Source organism: Somniosus microcephalus, chromosome 3 (assembly GCF_052327205.1).
Source record: "Somniosus microcephalus isolate GS21.2 chromosome 3, FLI_Smic_1.0, whole genome shotgun sequence".
NCBI classification, from domain to species: domain Eukaryota; kingdom Metazoa; phylum Chordata; class Chondrichthyes; order Squaliformes; family Somniosidae; genus Somniosus; species Somniosus microcephalus.
This window is the reverse complement of record NC_140989.1, coordinates 185,518,261-185,534,921: the sequence shown is the minus strand read 5'-3', so window position 1 is coordinate 185,534,921 and position 16,661 is coordinate 185,518,261. Positions and strand designations below refer to the sequence as shown.

The window sequence follows — 16,661 nt, the reverse complement described above, 5'->3', positions numbered from 1 at the left end:
TAGTATGTAGCAAGAAAAGAAAGACAATAGGGCTGATTTGCTTTTCTTCCCCCCACCACCCAACCCTCACAAGCCCCACCAAGTGCACTTCAGGCAGAACATGGAATAGGATCTGAGACCACCTGTACTTTGAGGGTACAGGTCATCATCATGCTCCCAAAGTTCTCCCAGCACATGAACCTTTGGAAGAAACTTACACCCTATAGCTGGACCTGTAGCACCATTCATGGCTGCTGGCTTCAGGAAGTGGGGGGGGCCTCAGGCTGGATGAAACTCCTCGTTGCATCTGTAAGACACAAAACCTACCTTTTGTGGAGGAGGGAGTAAGTTACTGCCAACCTACACTGAAATCTCCATTCTGAGGGGGTTGAACGTGACCTGTAGGGTTCACTTGCAGTGTGTAGCAGTATATTTAGACCTCCTTAAGTAGAGACCCTACAAAATGAGGTGGGGGTGGGAGGAGTGGGATACGTTGACATGGTTCCCATCTTAGTACTTAAATGCTATGGTAATATCACCTGTTGCAGACAAAAATGCCCTGCCTCCCCAGGAGAGTCCCCTTGGAAGTGCACGTGTAACGCAAAGTGGTTGGAGACCTAGCTTTACCCAGTGGGATGCAGAGCAGAGGAAAACTGGCCCCATCGTATCACACGCAACTTTTACACTCAGCAATTCAACTTTTTCAAAAGCCCAAATTTGAATGTTGCTCCTATACCTTGAGAGTTCTTCTCACACCTTTCTCGTGCTCTGTATGTGGAAAACCAGTTGACACAGCAGAGATTGGGAACATGAATGCTGGGAATCACTTGCTCAAAACTGTATTCTAGCATTGCATGCCATAGCGTCTTAGAGCACAAATGAAATGCACTACCACATTGCCCTTGTAATAGTAAATTTGTGATTAACATTTGAATAGCCAGAATACTGGTTACATAATATGCGCTGATTAAAATATGTGTGTTTCTTGCTGTAAGCAATGTTTTATGGTGATGTGTTGTTATAGTAATATATACACCTTCAATAACATCCAGGTATCAGATGCCATTATTAAAGGTACATCACAAACAGCCTCGTGGAGCCATAGAAGTCGTAGTTCAACCCCAACTGGAAGGAGGATGCCTCTTGAAAGAAGACAGACCCCGGTGGACCCTGGGCTAAAGGTGCTACATATATATTTATTTTGAATCTCTTTCTGTCTCATTAATGTATCTATTCAGTGGATAATTCTTATTACATGATGAATTCAAGTCAATACATTTCTTGAACTGCTACTTAACAATTCTACAGCTACAAGCTGCACAAATCTATCAGTTATACTTGTGATGAACATTATCATTTGTTTGCCAGACATCTGGCTGGAAGACATGTCTCCTGCTACATTCGCACTGAACTCGGGGAGAGATCCAGGGCAGTTGGGCACTGTCCCAGATGAAGAATGGATGCGGCTGAGTAGTTTAGTGACAAAACAATAAATCTTGAAAATAATTTGGTTGCTTATATTATAAAAATAAAAATACACTTATAAAATCTGTTCAGCAATTCTCCAATTTTATGGCAACTGAACGCCAAACATATCTATGCTTGACCTTATACAAGGCTTTAAACAACCTTGGACTGATGCTGGGGAACATTCTTCAATGCCCTGTTTACACAAAAGTAATTAATGTCGTTTTTATTTGTCAACTAGTTTGAACCTATTTGACTAAATAGTAATAACAACAGAAAATGCTGGAAATACTCGGCAGGCCAGGCAGCATCCGTGGAGAGAGAAACAGAGTTAACATTTCAGGTCTGGGACCCTTCATCAGAACTGGAAAAAGCTGGAAATGTAACAGATATTAAGCAGGTGCAGAGACGGGGTGGGGGGTTTAGGAGGGGAGGAAGGAACTGAAAGAACATGCTGTGAAAATGTTGCAAATGGGAATGGCAAAATCATACTGCATGAAAAATGGGGGCAGGGATTATTATCTGAAATTGTTGAACTCTATGTTGAGTCCGGCAGGCTGTAAAGTGCCCAATCGAAAGATGAGGTGCTGTTCCTCGACCTTACGTTGAGCTTCATTAGAACAATGTAATAGGCCGAGGACAGAGACTAAATAGTATGTCATTCTTTTGACATGCTAAATAAAGAATTTTGTGTATTTATTTAAAATTTCCAGCATTTGCAGTTCCTTTTTTATCTCTGCAGTTTAGTTTACTGCCACTTCTCTCCCAGAACTGACAGCTTTGAAGACGCTCTGTTGCTCCCTTCATTGTGTTTTCTATTTGTCTTTTTCATCCTGTTCACATTTGTTGTAGTTCTCTTCCCTTCTCGTTGTTGTTATGGATTTGACAAATCCTGTTATCATGGGCATATTTCTTTTCTCAGCATCTGCCTTCAGATCTGACTCATTCCCCATGAGTTTCAGCTGAACTTTAATCCTTCCTCTTTCAGATCCACTTAAGCCTCCTATTCCCACTCACTCCAATCATCCTCTCTACTACCGCATCTATCTCTTAAATTCTATCTCCAGAAGTGCGGCTTAATCTGTGGTCATAGCTTCCCTGGTCCTTGGTTTCACATCATTCTTTGTCACATTCTTCACCTTAACAAATAACTTTTTTCCCATCCTTTCAGGTAGTAAGGTCTGGAAGCTCAGGCAATTCCTGGAGGTCAGACAATCCTCTGATTCCTCTTCCATTTGATAATTCAAGTTCTCTGAACCCTGCCCTCTTCACCATGACGATCCTGTCCCTGTACACTGATCTGGAATTTCCTTGGTTACGTTTCCCATTTCTGTCTGTCTCTTACTTTTATGTGGTCTATGTCTGGCTTTTCCTTCAGCTTCTTGGACCTCTTCATCCCTGTCTCTGCCAATGGGCTTTCCAGACATCTATTACAAATCCGTAGATTCCCATAATTACTTGGATCATGTTTTTCTACCCTCCTTCCATTTCACTCTCTCAGTCTCTCTATCTCTGCAGTATCTATTCTGATGACTCCACGTTCTGCACCAGAACTTCTGAAATGACTTTTATTTCTCAGTTTTTCCCTTCTTTGTGATCAACAGATCCATAATCACATCCACCCTGTTTCATGTGCCATTGGTCTCACCCCCTCTCCTGCCTTTCACTAAAACAAAGGCCCTCTTTTTGTCACCTTTCACTTCACTAGCCTTCGCATCTGCTGCATCATGTGCAAACTGAGAAATAAAGGTCATTTCAGAAGTTCTGGTGCAGAACGTGGAGTCATCAGAATAGATACTGCAGAGATAGAGAGACTGAGAGAATGAAATGGAAGGAGGGTAGAAAAACATGATCCAAGTAATTATGGGAATCTACGGATTTGTAATAGATGTCACCTTTATACTGTGATCCCTGTTAGAGGATGGATGTTCTTAGTAATAAGTTACTCCTCAAAATAATAGGGTTCACATCATTACAGGTAGATATTCACAGATTTAGTAAGCATATGATAATTATTATTGACAATTGTAAGGGGTGGTGTGTGGGTTGTTTGTCAGCTTCACCTCTGACTCCTTTGAGCGGTTCGAATCGCTCCCACTCCCTTTTGTTCTAGACTTTGGACTTATTTGGGGGATGTAATAAACTTGCAACAGACACCTGGGTTAGTCAAAAGATTCAGATCTTTATTTTGAGACAGGAAAAATATACAATACAATAAAACTTATACTCTAAAAGGGTGGGGAACACTCAGAATAAGCGAGGGAGAATTACAATATACAAAATCCCTTACCCTCCCAACCCCACTACACGAGCTAGGCTGTAATCCAGAGGACCAGGAAATGCTCACCAAAATGACTTTCATGACAGATTGTAGAGGTTCGCGATTTCGGGGTTCTCCTTAGTTGTGGCGGTTGGGGCCTGCTGTACCCCGGACGTGGTAGAAGACTGCACCTGCGTTGGGTCTTCAGTTTGGGTTGGTCCGCTGATGTGGTTAGTCGCGCTGTTGGATGCATCGGGTGAGTACCCAATTTTCTTTGGTTAGGGCTAATTTTAGGGTCTTTTGTGTCCAAATCTTACCCAGGGGTAAGTCAGACTAGCCTGTAGAGTGGAAACAAGTCTTTGGTTTGTGAGTTTTTCGGCGGTTGATTTCTTGTTGGTCGCGGTGGCCCAATATTACCTGGTTGGTGGTAATATTGGTGGCTGTTGGTTTCTGTAGGCCTTCGGTTGCCGCGACTTTCATTCTCCTTCTGTTCCTTCAAGTCTCCGGTGATGATCCGTTCAGCTGTACTGTGCTCTCGCTGACCTTCTGACGAGCTGACTTCTGAGCTGTACCATTTTGAACTGAAAAGGCAGGCCTCAATTATACTAATTTGGGGACTGGCTTATCTGACCGCCAAATCTCAGGTTTCTTTGTTAAATTTGGCGGGCTCGTTATTTGTAATAGGTTTTAAAACTTTAACGAGCTTCGGGGATGGTCCATCTAAACTTAACGAGTTTCGGGGATGGTCCATCTAACTCTTAATTGACTTTTAACTGGTTTTGGGATTGCCTTGAAATTAGTTTAAATGCAAAACGTTTGTCAATCTCTTTGATTGGTTTTGGACTGCTGCTTTAATTGTTGTATCCTGTAGGGCTATGTTCTTTCCTTTGTGTTGCTGGGGGTAGGTACTGCTTTATTCATGTACCTTGGCTCTGCGAATTTTGGCAGGAACAGGTTCTATTGTCCTTATGTAAAGCTGGGGTGGCCCAGGACATTCCCAGACTGTCCAATATCCAAGCTCGGGGGCCCACCCCACCTCCCCTGTGTCACAGCCTTTTGCAAGCCTGAACATGTCTTTTAAACCAGCTAAATCTTCCTGGGATTTTTATTTTAAATCCCTTCGGCCCAATAATTCCTTAAAACAGTCCAAAATTTCTTCCTTCCTTACACTTAGGGAAAATGTGTAATTTAACTCTTTGAATTCTTCTGTTAGGCCCAACCATACATTTTATCCTTTTTACAGATTTCTTCTGTGATGGTCCAAAAGTCATTTTAAATAAGGCTTTCCTTCTGTTCTGGGGTTTTGCAGAATTTTGCGAACCTTACACACCCCCCTGTGATACTTTAGAACACTATAGTATCATGCAGGTGTGAGCAAAATTTTCTGATCCTCTGGAGCCAACCTTCCCCTGTATTATCTAAAACTAAAATACCCACAACGAAACACTCTCCCATTCCCTTTAGGTGTAGTGTTTATCAAAATACACAAGGTAAAAACTTTTATTACATTCACATCCAAGCATGGAGGGGGTCCAACACCCCTGCACCACTTGGAAAAATCACACACAGGAAAAATAATGACACACACCCTCATCAAACTTTAATTTTAATAACGGTCAAGGATGGTTTTATACCTGGTCATAGACTTTATTTTTGTTTTTGTCCCATGCTCCCTCATGCTGAGAGCAGAGCATTTGGTCCCTTCCTTTGCACTTTGCACACAACAGGTAGAAAGCTATTCCCAGCTGGCAAACCACTAAAATGTGCGAAGCCAGCCTAATCCAAGAGGGGACTTCTATATTCTCAAAAATGTCCCACCAGGGTGGAACCACAATATCCAATATCTTGGCCCCTATCTCGACTGTTTTCTGCTCTAATGTATAGAAATGTTTTTGTGAGATGGCCACTGCTTTTAGTAGGGCGGTAAGATGTTCTGGTAGAGGGGGAATCTCATAGCCGAAATGTGTTACATAACTTTGCAGGTTGGTGATGTTTTCCCTGACAGTGAGGTGAACAGTCGAGGGTTCAGGGCTGGGTACAATCCGTTCCTGGGCCACTTGAACTTCTGCCTCGGGTTTAAAACAAAAACTGCTGTCACTCACCGGACACCAGATGTACTGTCCATGCCGGTAGTGGGGCGCACTTGTGGTGACACAATATGTCCCACCCCCTATGAATGCTACCTGAGGGGAAACATGGTCTTGTGCCATTACCTCCATGGTACAGTTCACAGGTTGTGCACCAGCAGCTTTAAACCCGCACTGTGGTCTCAAATAGGCATTCAAGTGCTGGGGACACAGGATTATGTGTGCTCCCCGGCTCTGACACCCGGAGAGGTCTGTACCTGTCATAGCGTGCTCCCACTTTATGACATAAGGTGGGACCTCTGCAAAACGGATGTGTGCACCCCCTTGAATGATTCCAATGTTCTCCACCCTGTATACTGGTGCGGGTCGGGCTGTCCCTCCCATGACCGGCATCCTCACTACTATCCCCATGATAGTGTGATTGGAACGTCCACAATCCACTGGGACAGAGTAGGCTTCAGAAGCTAGGCGGAGCTGATACTGGCTCAGCGAATTACTAAATGGGTGGAGGGCTGCGAGGTGCTTGTTGCTAATCCAGGAGGGGACTAAACCTTGTTTTAAATCCTCCAGGTTGCTGCGGCCCTCGCCCAGCAACCATGCCCCGTATAGCATGCACACCTCATTCTGTGCAGCTTGATCCGAAGCATTCCTGTCCTCCCGTATAAGTGCATTTACTGTTTTGGCATGTCTCTCCAGCTCAGCTATAATCTCCTTTAAATGGACCGTCATGGCCTGGTCCTCATGCAGCTCTGAGCCCACCACTGTGTTCTCCTCTGTTAGGAGTTTTCTTAACTGGGTCTTTAAACCATTTATCTGGGTTTGCAGCTCTATGTCATCTAGGCTGTTTATCACTGAGGACCCTGTACTGTAAGCTGTAAAGATATCATTCCAGGTCCCCCTTCTTTGTCTCCCCGCGCCCATATTATGCTCAGGATGTAAACTGTACAGTCTTGCTTTGTCTACATTGGCAAAGTCGAATTCATAAAACTTTCTAAACATTTCCTTCAACAGGGCTTGGTACAACCGTTCTGTCTCTTTAGGGCACCACTCAGGTAAGTGCACCTCGGTCAGGTTCAGGATCACTGAGGCCACTGCATAGCGTACCCACTGGTACAGCAGCTTATCTGTTGGTACTAGGAGTAATCCATTCCCTGGTCCCTTGGTGGTGGTAGGACACCACTGGACTATAGTCCGTGATGTTGTGGTCGTGGGCAGGGGCTTTCGGGGGCGGGTCACAAGTTCAGTGGCATTCGCTGGGATCGGGGAGTGTGGGACCGCGCACGCATGCAGGCTGGAATCCCACTCCGCCCCCTCCCCGGCATCTTGCCATTGCCGGTGGAAAATGATGGATACGCCTGTGGGGCAGACCTTCTCTGACCCCCACATACAGACGTAAACACCCTGATCCGGTTCCCACCACTTGTCCCAGCACACACTCAACCCCCATCGGGTCCCTGTAATCGTCCGATGGGTATTGTTCCCCAATCGTTCCCAATCGACTGTGGGGTTTCCTATATCCTTGCTCAGCTTCCTGAGCCACCACCACCTATCCAGGAGAATCTGTCCCTTGCATGTCAAACACACACATTTCCCCTCAGTGACGCTGACCCTTGTAGCAACGATCTGTACCCTGGGGCACGGGATGGAGGCCTCCCCATACGTGAACCCGGCCTGGCTGGAGTACTGAGTCGAGTTGGACCCCAGCCCTCCTGGCCACCTTCCCTCATGGAAGTAAATGGTGAGTTCCTCCACACCCCGTTCGCCACCCCCTGTGGTAACGATCGGTGCTCTCTCTCCTGAAACCCCATAGATGTGGGAGTTCTCCACGTCTCCTCGATCACTGATGCTCACCCCTACCAGGGCAAGCAGGAGCAGAACCTTCCTCATCCCGACTTCCTTTTCTGTAGGAACACACAAACAAAATAGCCATGTCCCGAGAAGGTTCTCTGGCCTGACACAGTTATCAAAATTCAAAACTTAAACTTATCCTAAACTGAAATTAAACCGCTAAAATCCCAAACTTCCAAACTGTAAAAACACACTTAAAATACTTCAGAAAGCTATATACATCCGCCGCCCGTCTCCGGACGGCCAGGCTAATTCCTGATTGGCCTGTACCTTTTGTGGAATCTGGGCAGCTTGTATACCTGGGCATAAGGTGACCTGTGCCACCGGACTCGGAGAGTCTTTAAAACAACTGGGAGTTTTCCTGACTCCCAGTTAACCAGGGGAGTGTGTCCTCCTGAGCTGCAACAGGCCGCAGGCTGGGGACCCTTGTCTCTCTCCTTGCCCAACACTGCCTCTCCTGTGAGGCCCTCACCTTTGGAGGCTGTAGGCTGGGGATCCGTATCCTTAGACTTGTCCCTGACCTTTGGTTTTCCCTTTCTGTTAAGGGCTCTCCTGGGGCTGAACCATTTAAAATAATACTCGGGTGACCAAGGTAGTCTAGGCTGTGGTGTGCGAGGAGACCTTCTTAAGGCTCCGACTACTGGGAGTGTACCTGAATCCCACTTAATTGGTGGGAGGGCCTCTCCAGTCACACAATTCACTGCCCCCACTGTTAGATCCGTGATTCTTTAAATAGGATGTTTCCCCAAGAACTACACGGATTCTGTAACTTAACAATCAACACGTATTTATTGGAGTAGAGTAGTCTCAAGACTGAAGTACAGAAGCCTGCTCCGGCTTTATATACAGGTGTGGTCACTGCCAGTACTACAGTATACAGGAGCTGTAAAACAGTTCTCTCTTAAAGGTACATACACAACAATTCCTCCCCTTTGTTGTGGTTTACCACACCCTTTTAGATTAACAGTACCATAACATTCATTTAACAATTAACATTTTTAACATGCAACATTAACTGAAAATAGTCCATTTATAGATTCAGTCTTTGGGGCGGCTTCCTGATCCTTTCGGGATAGCGCCTTTCCTGAGGTTCTTGTTCTTGGTGTGGAGGCGATTCTGGCCCCTTTTCGTCGGTTAGTTCATCGGTTTCCACTGCTACTGGTTCGGAGGTAGATGCTACCGGTATGTCGGGTTCATCCCCAGGTACTCGAGACATGGGGTTGACTCGTTCCTGTGACGCTAAGATCTGATCGACGTGGCGTCTCACAATGTTCTCCCCGACATCCACTGTGTACATTAATGGCCCCTGCCTTGTGCATATCGTTCCGGGTTGCCATTTCTCTGTTCGGTAGTCACGGGCCAAGACTGGTTGTCCTACATTGAAGCTCCTTGTCGGCTTTTCATTGATGTGCTGGAATTGTTTATCTTCAACATTTCTTCGCACATTGGGTCTGAGCAAATCCAGACGAGATCTCAACCTTCGGTTAAAGCACATCATGGCCGGGGTCTGGTTGGTAACTGCATGTGTCGCATTTCTGTAGGCTAATAGGAAATTGTCCACCTTATGCTGTAGTGGAATTTCATCGTCGCACATGGCCTTTATCGCCTTTTTAAAGGTTTGTACAAACCTTTCAGCCAATCCATTTGTGGCTGGATGATACGGGGCGGATGTGTAATGCCTTACCCCATTCCTTCTCATAAATTTTTGAAACTCTTCGGACACAAACTGTGGTCCATTATCAGAGCAAATCTGCTCTGGCAAGCCGTTCCTGGCAAATATGGTCCGTAGGACTGCAATCGTTTTCTCTGTAGTGGTTGAGGACATTTTTATCACCTCAGGCCATTTCGAGTGAGCATCCACTGCTATTAAGAACATTGAGTCCATGAATGGACCAGCAAAATCACTATGCACCCGTTGCCATGGAGAGGAGGGCCACTCCCATGGGTGTAGAGGGGCATGTGGTGGTGCATTTTGGACCTTCTGGCATCCTGAGCAGCTCTTGGTTAGGTCCTCGATTTGTTGCTCGATCCCCGGCCACCACACATAAGCCCTAGCAAGGCTTTTCATTTTCACCCCTCCCAGATGACCTTCATGAAGCTCATTTGCACTCTCTCCCTTAACTTGGGTGGAATCACCACTCAGGATCCACACTTCACTGTCCCCTGGCATACTGACAGCTGTTCTCTTCTGGATGAGAATGCTGGCAACATTGAGTCGCCATGTGTTGGCCATCCCCTCACCGTCAAATCATATACCCGAGACAGTGTCGGATCATTGCGGGTCTCCTTCTCTATATCCACGTTCGTTACTGGCAATCGTTCAATTATTGACAAATAAAATATCTCGATAGGGTCCACTGCTGGTGCTTCCTCCACAGTAGGCAGTGGCAGGCGTGATAGCCCATCAGCGTTTCCATGCTGTTTCGTGCCTTTATATTCTATTTCATATTGATTCGCCCCTAGAAACAGGGACCATCTTTGTAACCATTGTGCAGTCATCACTGGAACGCCCTTCTTAGGATTAAAGATGGAGACAAGTGGTTGGTGGTCAGTCAGCAAGGTGAACTTCTGCCCATGCAGATAGTGGTTGAATTTTTTTACTCCCCATACTAGGCTGAGGGCCTCCCTGTCAATCTGGGCGTAGTTGCGCTCGGCTGAGGTTAGTGACCGAGACGCAAAGGCTACTGGCCTCTCCAACCCGTCTGGGAATTTGTGCGACAGCACCGCTCCAATGCCGTAGGGTGATGCATCACATGCCAAACGAATTGGTAGTGCTGGGTTGAAATGGGCCAATACCTCTTTTGATGTGATCAATTCTTTACACTTCTGGAAAGCTCATCTACGTTTGTCATTCCACTTCCATGGCACCCCTGTTTGCAGTAGGGTGTTCAGTGGGTGTGATGCGCCATCAATTACTCAAAAGACTGAGGTTAAGCGAGTAACAACCAGGCTTTTATTAACTAAAGAATGAAGGTCTTGTCTCGAGTGGTCGACCCGTCCAGAATACTAAGGGACTGGGAGGTAGTCACTTATATACCTGGAATAGTGGGAGGAGTCAGCCGAGGCATGTCCAGACCTGTACCTAGTGGAATACACATACACATACAGATAGGTATAACAGTGGTTTACCACATTCACCCCTTGTTTAAAAATGAGTCCGGCGGGGTGAAGTGTATTTAAAAGTTCGTGTATTGGAGTCTCTCCGGAGGTCTTGTCTGCCGCTGTGATCGACGTGGCGACGGCAGGGGTGGTGGAGCTTCCGGCGTCGCGTCCCGTGTCGCGTCCCGTGTAGGCTGGGGCCCTGGAGTGTAGTCCTCGTGGGTGACGGTCCAAGGCGAGCCAGCTGCTGGGGTTGGATATCGAGTCGTGGGGGGCGGTGGTAATGGGTAGTGGGTTACAGCGGTCCCCGAGGGTGCGAGGTCTCGTATGGAGACTGTGTCCTCCCGCCCGTCCGGGTACGCAATGTAAGCGTACTGGGGGTTGGCGTGGAGGAGGTCGACCCTCTCGACCAGGGGGTCCGTTTTATTGGCCCTCACGTGTCTTCTCAGTAGTACCGGCCCTGGGGACGTCAGCCATGGCGGTAACGATGTCCCCGATGTGGACTTCCTTGGGAAGACAAACATTTTCTCGTGAGGGGTGGCATTGGTGGCAGTGCAGAGCAGTGACCGAATTGAGTGGAGCGCATCGGGGAGCACCTCCTGCCAGCGGGAGGTCGGAAGGCCCCTAGACTTTAAGGCTAGTAGGGCGGCCTTCCAAACTGTTGCATTCTCTCTTTCCACCTGTCCGTTCCCCCGGGGGTTGTAACTGGTGGTCCTGCTTGTGGCTATACCCCTAGCAAGCAGGTACTGGCGGAGTTCGTCGCTCATAAACGATGAGCCCCGGTCGCTATGGATATAGCTGGGGAAACCGAACAGGGTGAAGAGGCTGTTCAGAGATTTAATGACCGTGGCACTGGTCATGTCCGGGCAGGGGATAGCGAACGGAAAACGGGAGTACTCGTCAATGATGTTGAGGAAGTACACATTGCGGTCGGAGGAGGGGAGAGGCCCTTTAAAATCGACGCTCAGGCGTTCGAAAGGGCGAGTGGCTTTTATCAGGTGGGCTCTGTCTGGTCTATAAAAGTGCGGTTTGCACTCAGCGCAGACTTGGCAGTTCTTGGTCATGGTCCTGACCTCCTCGATGGAGTAAGGCAGGTTGCGGGCCTTGATGAAGTGGAAGAACCTGGTGACCCCCGGGTGGCAGAGGTCATTGTGGAGGGCCCTCAGCCTATCGATCTGCGCGCTGGCGCAGGTGCCACGCGATAGGGCATCTGGGGGTTCATTGAGCTTCCCAGGCCGGTACAAGATCTCGTAATTGTAGGTGGAAAGTTCGATTCTCCACCTCAAGATCTTGTCATTTTTGATTTTGCCCCTCTGCTTGTTGTTGAACATAAAAGCAACTGAACGCTGGTCAGTGAGCAGGGTAAGTCGTTTTCCGGCCAGGTAGTGCCTCCAATGACGCACAGCCTCCACAATAGCCTGGGCCTCCTTCTCGACCGCGGAGTGTCTGGTCTCCGGGCCCTGGAGGGTTCGTGAGAAGAATGCCACAGGTCTCCCCGCCTGATTAAGGGTGGCGGCCAGAGCGAAGTCGGACGCATCGCTTTCCACCTGGAAGGGGATGGATTCGTCCACTGCATGCATGGTGGCTTTGGCAATGTCCTCCTTGATACGGTGGAAGGCCAAGCGGGCCTCTGCCATCAGGGGAAAAGAGGTGGTTTTGATCAGCGAACGGGCTTTGTCTGCATAGTAGGGGACCCACTGAGCGTAGTAGGAAAAAAACCCTAGGCACCTCTTCAGGGCTTTTAGGCAGTGGGGCAGTGGGAGTTCCATAAGGGGACACATCCGGTCCGGGTCGGGACCGATGACCCCGTGTTCCACAACACAGCCAAGGATGGCGAGGCGGTCTGTGCGGAATATGCACTTCTCCTTGTTATATGTCAGGTTCAGGAGTTGGGCGGTGCGGAGGAATTTCTCGAGGTTTGCGTCATGGTCCTGCAAGTCATGGCCGCAGATGGTCACATTGTCTAGGTAAGGGAAAGTGGCCTGCAGCGCGTTTTGATCGACCATCCGGTCCACCTCCCTTTGGAAGATGGAGACCCCGTTGGTAACGCCGAAGGGAACCCTAAGGAAGTGATAGAGGCGGCCGTTTGCCTCAAAAGCAGTATACTGGCGGTCTTCAGGGCAGCTGGGGAGCTGGTGGTACGCTGATTTCAGGTCAATGGTCGAAAAGACGCGGTACTGCGCGATCTGGTTGACCATGTCAGCTATGCGGGGGAGCGGGTAGGCGTCCAGCAGGGTGTAGCGGTTTATTGTTTGGCTGTAGTCGATGACCAGGCGTTGTTTCTCGCCGGTCTTAACGACCACAACCTGGGCTCGCCAGGGGCTGGAGCTGCCCTCAATAATCCCCTCCTTCAGGAGCCGCTCCACTTCGGTTTTGATGAAAACCCTGTCCTCGGCACTGTATCGCCTGCTCTTTGTGGCGATGGGCTTACAGTCGGGGGTGAGGTTAGCAAACAGTGGGGGGGGGTGGGACTCTGAGTGTGAAGAGGTTGCATCTGGTGCGCGGCGGGCAATTTGGAGGCTGCTGGCTGCGGACTGTGAGTGGGGGGAGGGGGCTACCGTACGCCAGCGTAATGCTTTTGAGGTGGCACTGGAAATCCAACCCCAGTAGGACGGCAGCGCAGAGGTCGGGCAGGACCAGGAGTTTAAAATTATTGAACACAGTCCCGTCTACTACTAGTGTCACCACGCAGTAGCCGCCAATGTCCGCTGACTGGGACTCGGAGGCCATAGAAATCCGCTGGTGCGCAGGCAGGACTGGGAGAGAGCAACGCCGCACCGTGTCGGGGTGGATGAAGCTCTCTGTGCTCCCGGAGTCAAAAAGGCAGTTTATTGCATGGTCGTTTACCTTAACGTCCATTTTGGACCGAGCTAGTTGGTGCGGTCTCGTTTGGTCCAGCGTAACAGAGGCCAGCGTAGGGGTCGGTGTGTCGCTGCGGGTATCAGATGGGGGGGGGTTGGCGGTCTGCTGCGTCCCGGCTGGTGTCCAAGATGGTGGCGTCCATGATTCCCATGTGGCTGGAGTCGTCCAAGATGGCTGCTGCTGCGGTGGTTCGCACATGGCTGGGGAGGCCCAAGATGGCGGCCCGCACGGCCCACACGCGGCGCTGTTGGGGCCCCAAGATGGCGGCTCGCACGGCCCACACGCGGCGCTGCTGGCGTTCGGGGTGGCTTTGGCCTTGCAGACGCTGGCGTAGTGTCCCTTTTTCCCGCAGCCCGAGCAGGTCGCACTCTTCGCCGGGCAGCGCGCTCTGGGGTGTTTGGCCTGGCCACAGAAGTAGCATTTCTGGCCTTGGGATACTGCTGTCTGGCTTTGGGACACTGCTGCGGTAGTTGGGCCGTTGTTGGGCTGTGGCTGGGGTGGCACGGTGCTATGCGGCTGTCCTACCGTGTCCCAGGTTGTCGTTCCCCGCGGTGTCCACGGTGCAGAGGAGTAGGCTTCCATGCCCCGGTAGGCTGCGTCCAGCGTTAGTGCGATTTCGGAGGCTTTGTCGAGGGTGAGGTCACTCTGCTCCATCAGTCGCTGTCGGGTGTAGTTGGACCTGTGGCCCGCTATGAAGGCATCCCGGATCAGTTCCTCCGTGTACTTAGCGGGCGTTACCGCCTTACACCCACAGGCCCGGCCAAGCACGGACAGTGCTTGGAGGTATTCCTCAGTCGATTCCCCAGGTTGTTGCTTGCGACTCCCCAGAAGGTGCCTGGTGTATACTTCGTTCACAGGGCGCGTGTACTGGGTCTTGAGGAGCTGGAGGGCGGCTGTGTACGAGGTCGCATCCCGGATGACTGAGTACACTCGGTGGTTCACCTTGGAGATCAGGACAGACAGTTTGTCCGCATCCGTTACGACCGCAGTGGAGGCAGTCAGGAATGTCTCGAAGCACGTGAGCCAGTGAGCAAACTTGGTGGAAGCGTCCGCTTCCTGACTGTCCAGGTCCAGGCATGCTGGTGTGAGGATCTTCTCCATTATAAAAAATTTAGTTAATAAAATTGATGCGCCATCAATTACTCAAAAGACTGAGGTTAAGCGAGTAACAACCAGGCTTTTATTAACTAAAGAATGAAGGTCTTGTCTCGGGTGGTCGACCCGTCCAGAATACTAAGCGACTGGGAGGTAGTCACTCATATACCTGGAATAGTGGGAGGAGTCAGCCGAGGCATGTCCAGACCTGTACCTAGTGGAATACACATACGCATACAGACAGGTATAACAGTGGTTTACCACAGGGTGTAATACCGTGGACAAATTTGGTAAGAACTTATGGTATTAGTTTACCAGCCCGAATAACGACCTCAGTTGTGACACATTTTCCGGTGCTGGAGCCTTGGCTACTGCCTCAATCTTTTCAGGGGACTTATGTAACCCCACTTCATCGATGACGTGGCCACAATACGAGATCTGCTTCTGGAAAAACTCGCACTTGTGGCGATTAGCTCGTAGCCCATATTCCTTTAATCTGGTGAGCACCTTCTCCAAGTTGGCGAGGTGATCACTGTCATTTTCGCCCATGACCAGGATGTCGTCCAAATAACACTGGGTCCCTGGAATCCCTTGCAGGACTTGATCCATCGCCCTTTGCCAAATAGCCGGAGCTGATGCTACCCCGAACACCAGCCGGTTGTATTGATAGAGACCTTTATGAGTGTTGATCGTGAGGTATTGTTTCAAGGCTTCTTCTACCTCCATTTGCAAGTACGCCTGGGCTAGATCAATTTTGGTGAAGCGTTTACCTCCAGATAGCGAGGCAAAAATATCCTCAATTCGTGGAAGCGGATATTGTACCGTGTGAAGGACTGGGTTCACTGTCACCTTAAAATCCCCACAGATGCGGACCTTCTTTGGTTCCCCAGGCGTATTACTCAACGACCTCTTCATTACAGGAACGATGGGTGCAGCCCACTCGCTCCAGTCTACTTTGGACAGTACGGAACGTTCCAACCCTTCCAGCTCTGCTTCGACGGCTGGTCTGATTGCATAAGGCACTGGTCTGGCCTTAAGAAACTTTGGGCTTGCATTTTCCTCTATTTTAATCATTGCTGTTATGCCTTTTAGTGTTCCGAGTCCCTCCTGGAATACTTCTTTTGCGTCAGTTAGCATTTTTGACAGTCGTCCAGGTGTGACGTCGTCATCCTTTTTGGCCTCAACCTTCAGTGCCTGTATGGAATGCCAATCTAATTGTATCTTCCGGATCCATTCACGTCCTGGCAGTGGTGGTCCTCCATCTGGCAATATATATAAGTCCATTTTAGGTATTTCCTGGCCTTTGTATATCACTTTCACCCTTATTTTTCCTTTGGGGTAGACTTTTTGCCCCGTGTACGTCTTCAAGACAATCTCTGTAGCTTTCAAGGGTATATGTGAAAATAGCCGTTTGTAGTCCCTTTGGCTTATGACTGTTAGGGCTGATCCTGTGTCCAATTCCATTTTCACTTGGACTCCGTCTATCTTGAGTGTAACCCAGATAGTCTGGTGATCCTCCATTTTGGTTACCTTATGTAGTTTCAGACAACCCAGCTCCTTGCTTCCGGAGTCTGTGTCACTTTTCTGTTCGTCTGAACTACTGTCCATCACCTTGTGTACCTTTTTGTACTTCTCCTGTGGAGATTTCTTGCTGTTGGTTTTCTTCCCAGACCTGCAGACTCTTGCTATGTGTCCTGCTTTTCCACACTGCCTGCACACTTGGTCCTTGAACCAACAATCCTTCTGGTCGTGTGTTGTTCTGCCGCAGCGATAACACTTCCCTGTTCCATAGGACATTTCATTTTTGCCATATTCTTGCGGTCTCCGTTGTATCTCTGCAGCGCCCCTTGCGGCTGCTTTGTGTGATACTGCCATACTGAAAGCCTTGTCCAGCGTAAGATCCTTTTCTGATAGAAGCCGTTTCTGTGTTCCTTCACTTTGAAGCCCACACACAAACTTGTCCC

At 49.0% G+C, this 16,661-nt stretch overlaps 1 protein-coding gene across 1 annotated transcript in view; it reads left to right on the top strand.

Moving 5' to 3' along the window:
- The window catches only part of LOC147121625 (uncharacterized), a 273,615-nt gene that overhangs the window by 142,986 nt on the left and 113,968 nt on the right, over nt 1–16,661 (top strand). Inside the window, 1 exon segment of the mRNA XM_085982020.1 lies at nt 1,032–1,160. Within this exon segment, the coding sequence (XP_085838146.1) occupies nt 1,032–1,160 (129 nt within the window).